This window comes from Aotus nancymaae, unplaced genomic scaffold (assembly GCF_030222135.1).
Source record: "Aotus nancymaae isolate 86718 unplaced genomic scaffold, 86718_ANA_hifiasm-v0.15.2.pri h1tg000036l, whole genome shotgun sequence".
NCBI classification, from domain to species: domain Eukaryota; kingdom Metazoa; phylum Chordata; class Mammalia; order Primates; family Aotidae; genus Aotus; species Aotus nancymaae.
Window position 1 is genome coordinate 12,540,637 of NW_026988450.1, and position 19,260 is coordinate 12,559,896.

Consider the following 19,260-nt stretch of genomic DNA (forward strand, 5'->3'; position numbering starts at 1 on the left):
TTTATCAAAACACTTTGTTCTTTTTTGCAGAAACTATGGTTTCTAGAAATTAGTGCTAGGATGCCTACTATTCTGAAGCATTGCTCTAGGAGGCCAAGTAGATTCTGTGAAGCACAAGGATGTTCATGGAATCTACGTATCAGGAGAATGCATAAGTGCCAACAGAATGGACTCATGTCAGTGAGACACCAGAGGTAAATGAGCATATTGCCCACATATGGATTGTACAGCTCCATTTAAAAAAGCTTGTTGGCAAAAAGTGGATAGTCACCTTTTTTTTTTTTTTTGTGGTTATCTCTCTTTTGATAAGAGTACCCTTGAAAATATTACTAAAGTATTTCCTCTTCTTCTTATATAGAAACCATTCTGAAAGCATAATTGAGATAAGCCACTGTCCTTATTTGCTCTTTGGGTAAATTAGATGCCTATCATACTCTGAATTTGTTTTCTGTCGCTGAAGATATGCAGCCCGTACTGTTTAGTTTTCAAAATAAATTTACTTTTGTATAGTTATTGTCAACCCATGCTAACTCCACTTTTCAAAGAGAAAATTGGAGAGTCTTAAAATTTAATGCTTCTCATTTTAAAGATTGATGAATATATCAATTCACTGAAACACACACACACACACACACACACACACTGGAGCCCCATATGTGTGCCTGGACCTGGGTTAAGCTAAAAATATATGAAGTTCATATGGACCACTTCCTACTCCTGAAGAGCTGATGCAGCAGCTACAATTGATTTACCATTTTTATCAGCTCTCATCCGTGTTGATGTCATTTTGCCATGCAACCTCATCTCCATTTTACGGGAACAAATGACGCTCAGGGACATAACTTTCTAATACACTGATAACACCTGCTAGACTTTTCAGTTATGCCTACACCGTAGGGTTACAGTCAGTAACACATCATTCAAGAGGAAAGACCAGAAAATCAGAACACTATTCATAAAGTTATCCAAATATACATGTGGATATACACACACAGCTATATACCTACTCACATACAAATAAGGGCTCAGAAGTAGTTTTCAAAAACAATGAATGGATTTTAAAAATCTAGCTTTTTTTGGGCTCCTCATTTAAGCCTGGGAATCCCAGCTCTGGGGGGCATCACCAGAAGACTCTCATCAGTACCCACTTCCCATCAGGTTCTGGCTGCAGAGAACCATCTAGAAGTCAGAAGCTCACCTTGCTGCCACAGTGTGAACTGGCTCCAGTCCCCTTTTTCCCTCAGGTTTTCATCCTCAGGTAGGAAAAGACCTTTGGCTTTATCCATCACTGCAAGACCTTCATCTCGGATTAACTTCCAGTTTCTTTCTAAAGACTAGAGAGAAGATTCTGGCTTTACTAAAATGAAAACGGGCCTGGTGGAGCACCTCATAATGACTTTTTTTTTTTTTTTTTTGAGGTTTGTTTGTTTCAGAAAGGAATGAAATTTTTGCCTTATCTAGATTGCTTATATTTCAATTTCCTCTGGGACTTCTTGTCACAGGTATAAAAAAACCAAATCTCATGATTTTTCTAAATAAAATGTTTTTGCAACATAACAATTTCAGTAACTCCTAGAAATTTCAGAGTATAATCCTCTCCACAATTTAAGTTTTGCCTAGAGACTTTTTTTTTTGAAACAGCAACCTAACAAGGTGCTGATCTTGTTGATCAGATTAGATCAATACACTGTAACAAGCTCCACCACATGACACTTCAGCCTCCAAACTGGAACACAAATCATAGACTTAATTTCACCTTTCAACAGAGTTCCTTACAAAGATGCCATTAAAGATGGTCAACATTAGTTAAACATTCAATGGTATCAGAAATGTCCATTGGAGAATTTGGTATATATAATTAACAGCAAAGCAAAACAAATATGTGCACTAGTGTTTAGAATTCAACCAAACAAAAACATTTCCTTGACTTTTCAATTATGAGGGAGCCTTAACCCCTTCCAGAAAAGGAGCTCATGACCAGCAGAGACTAGGAGCGGCCAGGCAGGTGACAGTAGATCCTGTGGAAGATCCTCTGGGTAATCTGTACCATCACACTGGCTGTTGATTAGGACTGGGAGTTGGGGACAGTGGGGTGAGTAGAGGAGAAGGCAAAGGTGAGCATCTGAGCAGCAAACTAAGATGGATTTCCATCAGGAGACAAGCAAAAAAACAGCGTTCCCACTTTAGGAAAGAGACAAAGCTGTACAGATAAACCAGAATTTTGAAATGTTAATAATTTCAATCATTTCTATGTTCTATGAGAAGTGGATGAAATAGTTAAGTATATGGATTCATGAACAGGGAGGAACATGTTAGCTGATTTCAACAAGAATCAGGGACAGATATATTTTAAGTGACTCGAGCATAGGACTAGAACTAATAAGTTACAAACCCAAAACCAGATTTTGATGCAAAAATGGAAAACAAGTTGCATACTCTGATTTTCTTTGTAAAACATGGTTCTCTATCTTTTGAATTAATCAAGCACGATGATCAATTATTAGAGAAAAGCACGATATAATGTGTAAAGTGTGTAATGTGTAACGTGTAAAGTGTTTTTTTGTTTTTGTTTTTACGAAGCCTTCCTCTGTAAACTCATGATTTCACATGAGAAAGTGATGTGGAGTCGGGATGGCTGCACAGCCAGAGGGCTCTGACACAGACATCTGTGTGGAAACATGGTGCCAGCCACAACCAAACAAGGGAATACTTTTTATATCACATGAAAACATTAGTTATTAAAATATTTTAGGGCAAGAAATAGATTTTGGTTAGATATTGATTTGATAATTTTATGACATGTATGCATTAATTCGTGTTAATATTATTAACAAAAGACCAATGAGATTTGTGCAGGCCAAATGAGAACTTTATTTTTCAAAAGCAATCTGCAGATTAGGGAGATGCAGCGTGGGAAAGTGCTCTCCCAGGAAGGGTTGGGGAGAAGGAGATGACAAAGGCCAAAACTCCAGGGGAGGGCAAGTGAGGGGTGTTGGGAGTGAGGAAGAATCTTGATTGGATGGCCTTTAAGCTGCAGATCGCTGGTCTCTGGTGGCTAATTGGCTGGTTCTAGGTGGTTGCTTGGTTGCTTGGTGCTAGGTGGTCGTTGGTGGTCAGTTGGAAGAATTTCCAGTTGTAGTTGTTTTCAAAAAATGTTCTTTGACTTGGTTGCAGAAAAACAGGTTCTGCAACACTTTCCAAGGACACAGAGAGCATGACCTGCATGACTGCTTTTAACTTTTGAGCCAAAGGGAGTTCATTTTGTCTGCCAACTAAGGGCATAGTTTGACTACATCGATACCTGCTACTACCACTGCCCAGCTTAGAGTGGTCCTGAATATTTATCCAGGTTTAGGGCTCTGTCCACCAACTAGTTTCCATATTGCTTCATCCCAAGTAGGCAGTTCATGAAGAACAAGACAAAGATCACACTACAATAAAGGGTCATTCAAAAGCCCTTACTTTGTCAGATCCACAGATTGAGAGCATACCACCATTATGTAAAAAATCCCAAGACCATGGAAAAGAAAAAAAAAAATGCATCCCAGGATTTTGCTGTATGCTCACATCTTCCCAAACGCACCTCAATTGCCAACAACTCACTCTGGATATTGTCACTTGTTCAAGTTGCTAGATAAATCTGTTAGATTCTTGTTAAATTGTCACACAGACAAGGGGAGAATTGCTTCTCTAACACATGAAATTACTTTTCAAATGAGGTTATTGGTGCCTTATAAGGACAACCTCTTCCTTTATTCCCTCCTGGTATTTTAGAAGATTCTTTTATTTCTTTAGAAAGCTGATTTAGGGGCATGGTTGGAAACAGCTGATCTTTTGTTACTAAAATAGGGCAAAAGCCCTAGGGAAAAATGTTAAAGTGATTGCATCACTCAGTATAATTTCACATTTTTTACTTAAGAATAGACATCTTTTATATATAAAACATTGCCCTTCCTGCCTCTTCACCCCAGCCTCCCCTGGAAAATGTTGCCAAGGTACTTTTCTGTGAATAGTAATAATTTTTTAAAAAATGTTTTGGCTTTTCCTTGTTATGTGTGGCACATATGTATTGGATGACAGACTCATGCTCAAATGGGGCAAACTGGTACAGAAGGGTGTCTCTGAACACCTGCCCTAATATGCCACTAGATATGTTCAGTACTAACTAGTACTACTAACTCAGTACTATCTAGTCCATTTTGGTTATAAAACAGTCACTTACTATTTTCTCTTTTGAGTTCAATGCTTTCTTAGAGAATTTTACACTGGGAAGGAACCACACTGTTTTTGAAATTTCTTCAGCTTAGGGATGATGAAATGACTCCTAGTGTGGTTAATAAGCCTAAATCCCACAGTCTAGTGGTCAGCACAGCTGGTACCAAAACCCCTCTGTACTATCTCCCCCTTGATTATTAGAGAGGTTCACACTCAGGCACAGGGATTTCAGGCTGTGGTGGACTCAAGGCGCCCTGCTCCCCTTGAGCATAAGAGCAATTGTGAGGTACCACAGCATCCTGGTCTCAGAGATTTACTGGGTACCTGTGACTGCGGGCACTGGTCAGGAGTACTTACAAGGTGCTTAGGGAGCAGCATGCTCCCCGGTGAGCACCATGCAGAGGGCATGCCTCAAAGACAGTTCAACATCTTTCACAAGTGGGGAAAATTGAGGGAACCAAAAGATCCCACCAGTTAAGCCTGGTGATATGTGCTTGAAGGTGTTTTCCAACTTCAGAAAGATGTGACAGGGGCTTTTATGGGCATTTGGGGGAAATCTGGGATGGGACCTAAGAATGTTTTTAAGTGCAAACCAAGGAATCATATAATATAATATTCACATGGTTAGAGGAAATTAAAGATCAAACCTAATTACACTCGGCATGTGTGTGTGTCTATTCAGGACAAAAACAAAATACCATAAACTGGTAGCTTATAAATGACAGAAATTTATTTCCCACAGTTCTGGAGTATGAGAAGTCCAAACTCAAGATGTTGGCAGATTCGATTCTGGTGAGGGCCACTTTCTGGTTCATAGATGATACCTCCTAGCTGCCTCCACAAATAGTGGATGGGACAACCATACTCCCTGGGGACTCATAAGGGCACTAATCCTGTTCATGAAGGCTTTGCCCTTAAGGCATAATCATTACCCACAGCCCCACCTCTTAATACCATCACCTCGGGAGTTAAGTTTCAACAGATGAATTTGGGGGAGACACAAACATACATCAGTGTATGTGTGTGTAGGAGAGAGGGAGAGGGAGAGAGAATATGAATTTTCTCTACAGTAATACCACCCAGTTGTCTTAATGGCAAACAACTCAGTTTTTAGGGAATTTTAACGAAAAACTTGAAGGCTCACAAACAGCAGACAATGCCTACATTTGTAAAAGTCTCTCCTGAAATATTACTCCCTTGACTCTAAATTCATCCATTTCATAAAACTGAAGAGAGAAAATAATCTCTTTGGTATTTGAGTTGGCTGCCCAAAAGACAACAGCTTCTAAATTCCCATTTCTTCTTGTGGCAAAAGAGACTTTAGAAAGCAGAGGTCTGATTCTTTCTACAGTGCCACATGGCTTCACAAAGCCACCTCTGCATGTGCTTCACTAGTTACCCCTTAACTACATTTTTCACTCTAGGCATGATAAATGGACTTCCCAGTTCTGATCTCATGAATCCCACAGCATGCCCAGCTCTCCTGAATCCCAGCCCTGCATCCAGTTAGGAGCAGTTTCCTCATCTCCCCAGACAACCTGCTCATGTCACCTGGATGCTGTACTTTCTCCGTAACATCAAATTAAAGTAAGTTCTATTTTTAAAATATTCTCTTAAAATTGACTTCTTGTAGAAAGACTTTCTCTTGAGAAGCAAACTAAAGCCTAACTTGTTTTTATGTAACTATTTTTCTAATGTTTTTATTCAATTAAAAAATACACATTTTTTAAAGTCAAATATTATTACAGGTCTTTATAATGAAAACTGCAGTCTCTTCCCCAGCTTTTCCCCAATCCTCAGTCTAACCCCCAGCTAATTATTTAAAATATTTATTCTGTTATTAACTGGCTTATATCTGAACAGCATGTTTATATTGGTATTCTCGATTTATTAATTTGAGGCATTATCACTCATCTATGATAGAAGGTTAACAACTGAATTTAATGTCTTCCATCTTCATCCTTGTAATATAGTTAATTTCACAAATCTTTCATATATCAGTGCGAATTCACATTCAGGTTTTATAATATTATGACAATCAGGTATCATTCACACTTGACTTGAGTTGTAATGATTACACTTCATGTCACATACAGCATTTTTTTCTGCCCCCTTTGCATTGGCTTTATTTTCTAATGCACTTCACACTATTTCTTCACTAACTCTGAAATAGTGCTATACAATCCCTTGATGCTTTTATTCTACCTTTTACCGAAAACATTATAAATTGATGACTTCCTTGCTTTTTTGTCTTTTTCTGAAGATAACCTTCACACAGCCATTTGCTTTGCTCTGATCTGGATCAGCTGCTGTTTGAACTTGCTAGACAATGATGACGTGGAATTCCCCTTGGCCTCTGCCTGGTACTGAACTCCCTATTTACTGGATTCTAGTTGCTCCTGAGGAAGGACACACCGCAGGTAAAATTGAATTCCAGAAGTGTCTCAAGCTCTTATACCTGATTGAAGGTTTGAGTATGTATGGTTAGGTATTTAGGTCATAAATTAATTTTGTTAGTAAATAATTTTGTTTTATAATTTTTTTCTTATCTACTATGATATTATTTTATTTTAAAAACATATAGTTGACAGAGATTGAATATAGTCAAAGTGAACAAGGCAATGATTTGATATACACTGTAATTATTACCACAATCAAACTAACACATTAAGCACCACCCATGCTGTACATTAGAAGCCCAGAACTTGTTCATCTTATAGCTGAAAGTTTGTACTCTTTGACCAACATCTCCCCATTTATCCCATTCCCCACCCCCCAGCAACCACTGCTCTACTCTCTGCTTCTATAAGTCTGACTTTTTTAGATGCCACATATAAGTGATATCACACAATATTTGTCTTTCTATATCTGGCTTACTTCACTTAGCATAATGTCCTCCAGATTCATTCATGTTGTTGCACATGGCAGGATATCCTTCTTTTTAAAGGCTGAGCATATCCTATTGTGTTTATATGTCACAGTTTTTCTTCATTCACCTGTTGATAGACATTTAGGTTGTTCCCATATCTTGGCTATAGTAAATAGCCACTCCAGGATGCAGCAGAGACGGTGCAAGGTTCATCTTCACACCAAGGGCCCTCAGTGTTGAGGTGATTCCTGGCCTGAGGAGGGCTGAGGCATCCTGAATTTTGAGAGGTTGACGTTTAGGTCTAAGAAGGTGTATGTGGGGTAGTCATGATGCTGGAGGTTTTTGTAGGTAGTGTTGTGAAGTGACTCAGCAGGCATTGGGGCTGGCTTTTTTGGTGAACTTTTTCTTGGGATTCTGTGGCTGACCCTTTTCACTCTTCCCTGATTCCGCAGACAAAGAAACTGTAGAAGAAAGTCCTTGAAACACATGGGCTTTAGGGAGGAGAGTCTTCAGCGCCCCATCTCGTCTTTGTCACAGCAAAAGCGGGGCCACCATGTCAGTGACAGCAGGTGCTCTAGGCTGGGCCACGGCAGCTGAGCGCACACCCGTGCCTGAACACCCGGCCACTGGGCCGAGTGCTTTTGTTCATCTTTCATGTTAATTTTTTCAGGAACCTCCACGTGGTTTCCCATTATGGCTGCACCAGTTTACATTTCCACCAACAGTGTACATGTGTTCCCTTTCCTCTGCATCCTCATCACGCAGAGAAAATCTCCTTAATGTTTGGTGATTCTTGCCCGTCAGTTCTATAAAACTGAGGCAACAGCTGGACATCTGGTGAAAGGGCAGGGCCTGTGTCTGACAGTCCTCCACGTCGGGTGCACTGTCAAAACAGTTTTTTTTTTTTTTAACTGGGGATCCTAAAATGTCAGCATAGATAAGCCTATTCTTTGAGGTCATGCAGTTTCTTGAGTTGCTGTAGTACCAGGTACCTTGAATTTCTTCTTTGGAAGTTTCTCTGTAATTACTAGAGTTCCTGTCTTGGATCTGCCAAATCACATGCTTCTGTTTTCCACTTTCAAAATTGCATGCTGACACTGTTCACCTGCTACTGTCTCCCTTTAAAAATACCATTGTACAATTTTATTCTTGTATTGTCATTTAAGTGAGTTTTCAGGTGGGGGCTGTTATAAACACATGTGTTCGGCTTTGTTTAATCCTTCTTCACTCATATTTTCCATATATCTCTAATAGTTGATTTTTTTTTTTACCGTATATCTCCTTTTTTCCTAGACTAGTCAAATCTTGTAATATGTAACCCAACTGTCTAGTGATGCTTAGAAAGAAAATCCTATTAGCCTGCAAAACCCTTTACCAATCTTTCAAATACATTTTTAGAAGATCATCACACTTAAATTATTGATATTCCACATGCTAGAGATATACAGTAGAAAGTTAAAAAAAATTATCAGCATCATACTTTACATTTTGAATCAAACTCTGCTAATCCATACATTGATTTCTTATGACCTGATTCATTTTTGCCTCTTGGCTGATACACTTTCCTTGCATCACATGGTTAGTATATCCTCAGTTCCATGACATGCTCAGATGATGATAAAAGTGATACTTGAAGCTTGACATGAAATCATTTTAATTTTGTTCTAATCAATCATTATTGGTCTAACTGAGCTTTAAATATTTTCTTCTATGTAGGAAAATAGGACCATTCAGAGAAATGTTTTTGCTGAGGCAGTTAGTACACATTGCTCAGTAAGGGGAGTTACAAAGGAAAGTCACTAATGGTAATAATTTGCTAGGGCAGCCGTGACAAAGCACCACAGACTGGGTGGCTTAAACAACGGAAATTTATGTTCTCACAGTTCTGGAGGCTAGAAGTCCAAGATCAAGGTCAGCAAGTTCGGTTTCCTTCGAGGCCTCTCTCCTTGGCTTACAGAAGACCATCTTCTCACTGTACCCATGTGACGTGGTGGGCATGCATCCTGGGTGTCTGTGTGTCCAAAGTTCCTCTTCTTATAAGGACACCAATCAGACAGGACTTGGGCCCATCCAAATGGCCTCTTTTTAACTTCACTATCTCTTTACAGGTCCAAACACAGTATCTTAAAACAGTCAGACATTCTGAGGTCCCGGGGAGTAGAATTTCAGAGTAGGAAGTGTGGGGAGCAACGGTTCATCCCATAACACTTATGCAGATTCAAGTTTGAAAAAGCTCTAGCTATAAAAGCAAATAGCAGATGGAAGGAGATCAAGATTATATTCACATCTAAGTGGGAAAAGGTAAATTCGCAGGAGCAAAATAAAACAGTTATGAAGAAATGCAGGAAGAGCTGTTTTTAACATGTGAACAAAACAACAACTCTTAGGGTTCAGTGTAACATAAGCAAGATTAGGTAAGTAACTGTGACTAGCTGTTAAGAAAAAAAGGCATTAAGGAAACAGACATTGAAAACTGAGAAAAGTCCCAGAGTTTTATACATTCCTTGAAAGATTCTGACTCTACATCGAGAAAAAAGATGTGATCAAAGGCTATTCTTGGCAAAGTCTATGTTATGTATTAAAATGGAGTTAGAATGAATTGATAACAATTGTGCATTAGTATAATGCATACTAAATTTTATCTAATGGTTAAGAATATGCTTGTTATTATTTGAGGAATTATGTATCTTGTTTTTTAGAGATAAAATCAGCTTGCTTAGATTTTAGCCAAAACATGCCTATACTCTAAACATGGTAAGACGAGCAGCAGTGTAATCTGCCTTAGAAACAACATCCCAGGATGGGGGGCATCACCCTGGGTGCTGAGGTTATTAAATCAAACACTGAGTGACTGTAAGGCTATTGCAGCAAATTATCTTTGCCATAATTCTAACAACACCTCTAAGGAAACTGGTAGCGTTAAAGAAGTAATCTCTCACTGGTCCTAATGCATTTTGATGATTAGATCTTCTTGTTTTTCAAGTTTGAATATACAGATAAAAGAAAACAGGTGACGGTTCTTTTCTTCTTTTCTTTCCTTCCCTCCCTCCCTTCCCTCCTTCCTTCCTTCCTTTCTTTTCTTTCTTTCTCGCTCTGTCACCCACGTTGGACTGCAGTGGCACGATCTCAGCTTACTGCAACCTCCACCTCCAGGTGATTCTCCTATCTCAGCCTCTTAAGTAGCTGGGATTACAGGCACATGCCACCATGCCCGGATAATTTTTTGTATTTTTAGTAGAGATGGGTTTTCACCATGTAAGCCAGGATGATCTTGATCTCCTGACCTCGTGATCTGCCCACCTCAGCCTCTCAAAGTACCCGGATTACAGGCATAAGCCACTATGCCAGCCAACAGGTGACATTTCTTATTGTGGAAATAAGTCAGTGAAGTGAGAAACACAAAGGCTATTTATTCTAAGCTTGCTATACCAAGGGAGTCAGCCACTGTCACTTGTGTTTTGGCAGACATTCTAAAGGCAGGCAGACAAGTAGGAAAGCTGTATAAAAAGAAGAGAAGCCTTCAGGCATGCTCTGAGTAGGGGCTGTTGGCCTGAGGAGGCTGGAGGTGGCTAACTAGAAGCAGAACATCCTACGAGACTAGAGGAGGGGTACATATTTGGCTTTCTCTGGTTGGTCTTAAGTTGGAACTGTGGACAAAATTCAGGGAAGCTATTAGTTATTAATCAAATCCTGGCTATATAGGGCTATTGTGATTGTTACAGAAGTGATTATGTAGCTTCCTGGATTGTTACTAGAGACAGAATTCTGGCTTCCTGCAAGTCTGACTTAGAGCTGGCTGGTTTCCTGGGCTGTTTATTGTAGATAAGGGATGGGTTTCCTAGGCAGGTTACTGCAGGTTGTGGGTCAAAGTTCTATTGTTGCATAAAGTCTGGCTGCTGTCTGTGAATTCAGTCTCTCAGCATCCTTGCTGAAGGAAGATGGTAACATAAGCCACCTAGCACTGGGGCTACAGGAGAGTCTTGGAGAACTGCATTTTGCTCATTTTAGATAGTGAGAGAGAAAGGACTGCTTCTCCTGAGAGGAAGGAGAAAAGATAGTCCAGGTTGCCAGGATAAACAACCAGCCTGAGGGCTTCAAGGACTCAGATGGCAGAAGAGACCCATATTCCTCATACATTAGGTCAGACAGGCAGGGAAGCCAGTCCGCCCTATCAGTCAGAGAAGGTAAAGGGAAGATGGGGAGTCCTCTTCATGTCTCACGTACCTGCTAGGAACAGTACACTGAGGGACCTCCTGAGTGAGTGATGCTAGAGTAGCAGCCCCACAGTCCCTAATTTCAGGCAGCTGAAACTTTCTGTGGACATAAGCAACAAATTGCTTGATAAAGAGATAAACAAACTGCCTATAATGTGTATGTGCATATGCACATTTTTCCTAAGAGACAGGGTCTTGATCTGTTACCCAGGCTGGAGTGCAGTGGCACAATCATAACTCACTCCAGTTTCAAACTCCTGGGCTCAAGTGAACCTCCTGCCTCAGCATCCCAAGTGGTTGAGACTACAGGTGCACACCACCATGTCTGGCTAAATTTTTTTTTTTGGTAGCAGTGGGGTCTTGCTACATTGCCCAGGCTGGTTCTAGTGACCCTCCTGCCTTAGCCTCCCAAAGCACATATGCACATTTGAGACATCTATCTGTGTAGCATATTGAGACAAATCATGACCTACTGAATTAAACATTTTAGAACCCCAAATGGAGTACCAATCTACAGGTATAGTTTGCAATTATTCTGAAATATCAAACACTGTGCTATGTGAGTTCCCAAAGAGGGTCAGAGATAAAGCCAATTTGTAGGTCTTTTTTTTTTCCACATTGACAAATAATGAAAACTCACTGATTTTGCTTTCAGGAACAACAACAACAAAAAAACTCTTTGTATGAAATAACTCAAAGAATATAAAACACTGTGTTCTTTTGCTCTACTGCCATAATTCATCATAGGCCACCCTGTTGCCTCAGCTGTCTGGACTCTTGTTAAGGGCTCGCATGATGGAGGGTTTCATTTTGTTGTGTGTTTTGAGCCTTACAAATCCTCATGGTAGAAGAGGAACTGAGGTAATTGTTTTGAATTTAGAGATAAAAAAACAGGCTCAGATGGGTAACAGGATTTGCCCAAAGTGTCAGAGCTGACAGCAAAACGAATCTGTTTCTAATTATGGATTCCTTTTGAAAAGTTCACCTTTAAGTCATGTCATTATCAAACTACACACTCCAACCTTTGTTTTGTTGTCATCTTCGGCGAAAGTGTCATTGGAACCCAAATAGTTTAAAGTTTGATGTAGAAAGATAAGACTAAGCTATTATGTTAATCTTAAGAAATTGCTTTCAGTACTTCTTGATATTATATTTCCTTTTACATAAAAGTAAATTATATAAACTATTAATCCTCTTAATTTACAGCTTAATTCCACTATCAATCTGACATTTTTGCTTCTTTCTCAAACTATTTCATTTCAAAAGCAGTCCAGTGAAAAAATTCAAATATTTAATTATGAATAAAGAAATGCTGAACCACTAATTTAGTGCTGTGTAAGTCTTATTTTTGTCTAGGCAAAGTCGTTCATACACAGTGGATTTCTTAATTAATAAAAGCTAGAGTCTGAAGGAAAGTGACAGAGTGCTATTCTAATCAATCATTCCAATGCGCTATGTCAGACCACTGGCAAAGTATTACTGGGCACTATTCCAACTGAAATAAAACTACAGTGTGAAGAGAGGCAAACTTATCTGTGATGTTGTTTGTTTATACCCAAGAAGCTGCTCTGAAAAACTGAGAAAGAATGCAAGAGCTTTCCTTTTTCTCAGTGATGAATGCAGAGTTAGGTAGCAGGACAAACAAATACAAAAGATATATTTTAGGCCAGGTGTGGAGGCTCATGCCTATAATCCCAGAACTTTAGTAGGCCAAGGCAAGAGGACCACCTGAGGTCAGGAGTTTGAGACCAGCCTGGCCAACATGGTGAAATCCATCTCTACTAAAAATACAAGAATTAGCTGCACACGGTGGTGGGCGCCTGTAATCCTAGTCACTTGGGAGGGTAAGGAATGAGAATTACTTGAACCTGGAGGTGGAGGTTGCAGTGAGCCGAGATCACACCACTGCACCCCAGCCCAGGCGACACAGTGAAACTCCGTCTCAAAAAATATATATATTATTTTTTTTTTTTGAGACGGAGTTTCGCTCTTGTTACCCAGGCTGGAGTGCAATGGCGCGACCTCTGCCTCCTGGGTTCAGGCAATTCTCCTGCCTCAGCCTCCTGAGTAGCTGGGATTACAGGCATGCGCCACCATGCCCAGCTAATTTTTTTGTATTTTTAGTAGAGGCGGGGTTTCACCACGTTGACCAGGATGGTCTCGATCTCTTGACCTCGTAATCCACCCACCTCAACCTCCCAAAGTGCTGGGATTACAGGTGTGAGCCACCGCGCCCAGTCCATATATATTTTTTAACATATATATTAGCTTGCTGTCAGCTCTGATACTTTGGGCAAGTCTTTTTACCCATCTGAGCCTATATTATATTTATATACATATTATATATATATATGTAATATGCATATATTTATATGTATACACATATAAAATATATATATACATTTTTAATATATTATATATTTGTATACCTATTATATCTTACAAACACATGTATTTATATATTATATTTGCATATGCTACCAGTCGTAGTTATCTGTACGGGTCTGCAGCAACCTCAATTCTTGCCTCCTCAGAAGAAAGAATTCAACTTGGGCCTAAGGCAGCAGGAGAGACTGAGGCAAATTTTCAAGTGGAGTGAAAGTTTGTTAAAAAGCTTTAGAGCCATAAGGAAAGGAAGGAAGGAAAGTACACCTGGAAGAGGGCCAAGCAGGCTGAGAGGCCAAATGCCTGGCTCGACCTCTTGGCTTGAGGTTATACTTCCGGGATTATGGTTACTTCTCCCCACTGCTGAGATCTTACTGGGAAGCTGCTGGTCAATTTCAGGTGTTTTCCATCTATTAGGAGACTGCCTTTCCCTGGTGCCGGCTGTGACCAGTTATTACTTTCCAGAAAAGTTAACAACCACCTGACCATCATGTGATGGTCACCCAACACTTCCAGGTGTGTGCATATGTGTGTGTGTGTGTGTGTGTGTGTGTGTGTGTCCATCCCTCTCCTGCCCTGCTCATACCTGACTAGCTACCTACTGTAACAGTTTTCAGTTGCTATTGGTGGTTGTGTTTTCAATGTTACTATAATGTTTTCTATGAATGTGTGTTTACATCTAAATTAGTGTGGATCAAATAGATGGATCAAATAGTTAATCCTGAAGAGGGAAGAGTAAAACTGTTAAGCTATGATGGCTATTCTCTAACTGTAAGAGATCTTTTCCATTTTTACCACAGCGAAAGCCTTAATCCATTTTTGTTTCCATTTCTATGTTAAATAACCCAAGGCACTTGGTGCTTTGATGGTTGTGATTTGGGCAACAACCTACTCAATTTTAAGGAAAATAAGCTGAAAAGAGAAAACTCTACTGGAATATTTTTCTCTAATTTTTTCATTGAGCTGAATAGCCTCTCCACACTCCTAGTGCTAGAGCTAGAGCTGCCAAATTATATTTGCACAATGAGAGGTGACATTGTTTGGATGTGTGTCCCCATCCAAATCTCATGTTCAATTGTAATCCTCAATGTCAGAGGTAGGGCCTGGAGGGAGGAGACTGGACCATGGGGGCGGATTTCTCATGAACACTTCAGCACCATCACTCTTGGTACTGTCCTCATGATAGTGAATGAGTTCTTGTGAGATCTGGTTGTTTACACATGTGCAACACCTCCCCCATCCCAGCTCTCATGCTCCTGCTCCTGCCATGTAAGATTCCTGTGATTGGAAGCTTCCTGTGGGCTCCCCAGAAGCAGAAGCCACCATGCTTCCTACACAGCCTGCAGAACCGTGAGCCAATGAAATCTTTTTTCTTTATAAATTACCCAGTTTCAGGTATTTCTTTATAGCAGTGCAAGAACGGACTAATATAAGGGAGAACCATGACAATTCAACAAACGGGGAAAACACACATGATGCATTTTACTGAACACTGTCCCCTGCCTTCAAGAAAACGGCACTCTATGTCTCACTATAATATACAGTAAGAGTAAGTTGAATGAAAATGTGCTATCAGGCCAGGCACAGTGGCTCACGCCTGTAAATCACAGCACTGTGGGAGGTGGAGATGAGTGGATTGCTTGAGCTCTGGAGTTTTAAACCAGCCTGGGCATCATGGTGAAACCCCATCTGTATAATTTTGAAAATAAGAATTGAAAAAAAATAAAAAAGGGAAATGCGCTATCCATGGTAGTTAACAGTCACTCAAGGGCCAGACTCTGGGTAATTATTCTAAAAGTATTTTGGCCAAATGTTGCAGCTACCAGATCTAGAGGGTTTCCACTTTAAGATGTCAATACCTAGGTGATGCTCTATGACCCAAATAGTCCAATCTGTAATTTGAAAATTACAACAGAAGAATATCTTGATGTTCAGGGTCTGTCAACTAAAAGGTCAGTGAACTCTGGGATTCCTCACACAGTCAGCTCTCTCAATGTCACAGTCATTACCGTCAAGTGGTCATCTTGACGTCACTTTTTTTTTAAGTCATAAATTAACATTTCTACAAAATAAAGATAATTCTCAAAGTACAATCACACAGCATGGAGTTGTAACCATGTGATGCCACACACACTGAGCTTCCATACACTAAGGACCCTATGATTAACATTCTGGCCTTGCTTTTCTTCTTAAATAAAGCAGAGTTTAAGACAGGCAGGGCTGAAAAAAAAAAAAGCCCAAGGAAATAAGAATTTTAATAAAATACTTGATGTGAAAAAGGAGAATGAGAAAAGATATATAAGCAGAAGTCAGTAACTTTGAGGGCAGTAGTGGGGTACTGGCAAGCAAACACATTTTGAGGACAGGAGAACTTTTAGGTGATGATTCCTAATTTCATTCCTTTGTGGTCAGTAAACATGCTCTGTATGATTTCTGTGCTTTTAAACTTGTTGGGGCTTGTTTTATGGCTTAGGATATAGTCTGTCCTGGTTAACGTTCCACGTGTGCCTGAATTGGATCACTTTTTAAAAATCTATTTTGTTAATCTCTACTTTTTGATTGGAGTATTTCATCTCCTCACATTTAATGTAATTGCTGATAAAGTCTACCATCTTGTTATTCATTTTTAATGTCATTTCCTTTTTGTTGCTGTTGTTCCTCTGTTCCTCCATTACTGCCTTCCTTTACAACAGATAGATATTTACTAGTGTGCCATTTAATTACCTTGTTGTTAATTTTACCCTACTTTTTAAAGTTATTTTCTTAGTGGTTGCCCTAGGCACTATAATTAATACCTTTGATTAAAACAATCTAGTTCAGTTTAATGCTAACATAATTTCAAGGGCATACAGAAATTTTTTTGTTCCAACAAAATCTGTTCCCCTTTCACCTTTGTGCCATTATTATCATACAAATTACATGTTTCTATGAGTCCATAAACACACATTTTACATTTATTGCTTTATGCATTGTTTTTGAAATTAGAAGAAAAAGCTAACAAAAATACATATATTATCTCTTTTACATTTACTCATGTAGTTATTTATAATGATGCTTTTTCTTTTTCTTCATGTGAATTTGTATTATCATCTGGTGTCTTTTTATGTCAACCTGAAGAACTGCCTTTATTTATTATTTATTGTAGAGCAAAAAATAATATCTAGCATTAAATTATGCAGGTGTTTATTTGCCTGGAAATGTCTTAATTTTGCTAGATGTAGAATTCTTGGTTGGCAGTCTTTTCCTTTCAGTATTTGAATGTCATCCATTGCCTTCTCTCCTCTATGGTTTCTGATGACAAGTTGGCTGTTCATCTTAAAAGAAAGGTTCCTTTTATACAATAAGTCCTCTTTCTGTGTGCTTTCAAGAATCTCATTTTGTATGATTATAAATTTGAGATTAGAATTTGAAAAAGTAAAATAAAAATGAAAATAAACTTTAAAAAGGATCTCATTTTATCTTTGGATTTTGACAATTTGACTGTGATGTACTTAGGTATGTTTCTGAGTTTATCCTCCTTATAATTCATTGAGCTTCTCAAATGTATAGCTTGATGCTTTGTATCTAATTTGGGAGACTTTTGGCCATTAGTTTTTCAAATAGTCCTTCTGCCACCTCTCTCTCTTCTCCTTCTGAGGATTCCATCACACATACGCTGGTACACTTGATGGTGCTTTATAGGTTGTTCTCTTCATTCTTTTTTTTCTTCTGTTCCTCAGCATAAATAATCTTAAAGAACCCATTTCTAAATTTGTTGATTATTTCTTTTATCAGCTTAAATCTGGTCTTGGGCCCCTCTAGTGAATTTTTAAAATTAAGATACTGTACTTTATGACTCCAGATTATCTGTTTGGTTTTTGGGTTTTTTTTTTTTGGTTTTTTAAATAATTTCTGTCTCTTCACTGGAATTCTCTATTTGGTGAGACATCATTGTAATAATTTAAGTCTTTAGACACAGTTTTCTTTAGTTACTTAAATACACTGATGATAGCTGATTTGAAGCCTTTGTCTAGTAAGTTCAGCATCAGGGCTCCTCATGGACAGATTTTATTGACTGTACACTTTTCTGTGTATATATAGACTTTCCTCTTTCTCTGTGTATCATATAATTTTTGTTGAAATTGGACATTTTTTAGATAATATAATATGGCAATTCTGGAAATCAGTTCTGTTCCTCTCCTAAAATTTGTTGTCATTTATTTTTGTTATCATTGTTGCTATTTGTTTGTTTACTGACTTTCTGGATTAATTTTGTAAAATCTCTACTGCCTGTAGCCTTACCTGTAGTTGCTCCAGGCACTTATAATGTAAAAACAAACAAACAAACAAACAAAAACACCTGCCAATGATTGTTTTGACTAATAGCCTGGGAGTAGAGCTTTTCTTACAAGTGAGGACAAATAACAACAATGTCCTGAGAATGTGGCTTTCCGGGTAGCAAGAGAGAGGTTTAGAATAGTGACAATGCTCTGGGTATGGAACTTTGTGAGACACTAAAAACCTGACGTGGCTCCACTAGTGCCTGAAAGCTGTGGGTTTCACAGCTCCAGTGTTGTGAGACTGCCAGTTTTTAGACTACCCTGGAGCTGGGAAGAATAGCTGGGTGCAGTTGAAGTTACTGTCCCACCAACCCTGCTATTCTTATTGAGGTTCAGCAGTTTTTTCTTCAATAAATATTTCTCTAATTATTGTATATCTTTGTTAATGTACAGAGTTTTTTTTCTCAGTGTTTTTGTGGAGGGGTAGACTTATGAAGACATTCCCTCTGCCATTCTGATGTTCTGCCTCGTTACCCAATGTTTTATAAGCAATTAAATGCTTGAGGTTTCATCAGCAACTGAGAACATTCAAAATATCCTTCGCTCTTAAGCAGTAACAATTTCAAGAAAAAGAATGCCTTTGTCCCTTGCTCCTAAAATAGCAGGTAGAGAGAGTTTTCTTTCTCTCTAGGCCTTCCTCTCCTGGTACAGTGCAGTAAGGGAGAATTTTCCTCACAAGAAAAAACCAAGGATACCAATTGTTGCAACTTCTTGTTCTTTTTTTTTTCCCCCCTGAGTAGGAGTCTCGACCTGTCATCTAGGCTAGAGTGCAATGGCACGATCTTGGCTTACTGCAACCTCCGCCTCCCAGGTTCAAGCAATTCTCCTGCCTCAGCCTCCCAAGTAGCTGAGATTACAGGCATGTACCATCACGTCTAGCTAATTTTTTGTATCTTTAGTAGAGATGGGGTTTCAGCAGGCTGGCCAGGCTGGTCTCGAACTCCTGACCTCGTGACCCACCCACCTCAGCTTCCCAAAGTGATGGGATTACAGGTGTGAGCCACCGTGCCCGGCCTGTTGAAACTTCTTATATGTCAGAAATGCTTTGTAGTGAGATTTTTATATCCCTGGAGCTTGTAACACATATATGAAAAAACTAGAGGAAAGAAAGCTTATAGAAGGTCATACAATGAACCTAATTTTTGAGAACCCATCAAATATTAGAGACATGGTCCCTGTCATCTTAGAACACACAGTCTCAGAGAACTAAGAGACTTTAGAATATAGTGTGAAGAAAGTATAAAGTGCTTCTGGCTTT

General features: G+C 39.1%; 1 protein-coding gene and 1 pseudogene across 10 annotated transcripts in view; both read right to left on the reverse strand.

Annotated features, from left to right (window-relative positions):
* ASPH (aspartate beta-hydroxylase) overlaps positions 1-19,260 on the reverse strand; it is a 221,692-nt gene that overhangs the window by 23,817 nt on the left and 178,615 nt on the right. For all 10 annotated transcript variants that reach the window (XR_010345529.1, XM_064384230.1, XM_064384227.1 and 7 more), the window contains one exon: positions 1,199-1,334. Coding sequence is in view for 9 of the 10 variants with exons in the window: in XM_064384230.1 (XP_064240300.1) it covers positions 1,199-1,334 (136 nt within the window). In the remaining variant the exon portion in view is untranslated. The remainder of the gene's footprint in view (positions 1-1,198; positions 1,335-19,260) is intronic.
* Positions 7,293-8,474, reverse strand: LOC105724877 (NADH dehydrogenase [ubiquinone] flavoprotein 3, mitochondrial-like; annotated as a pseudogene).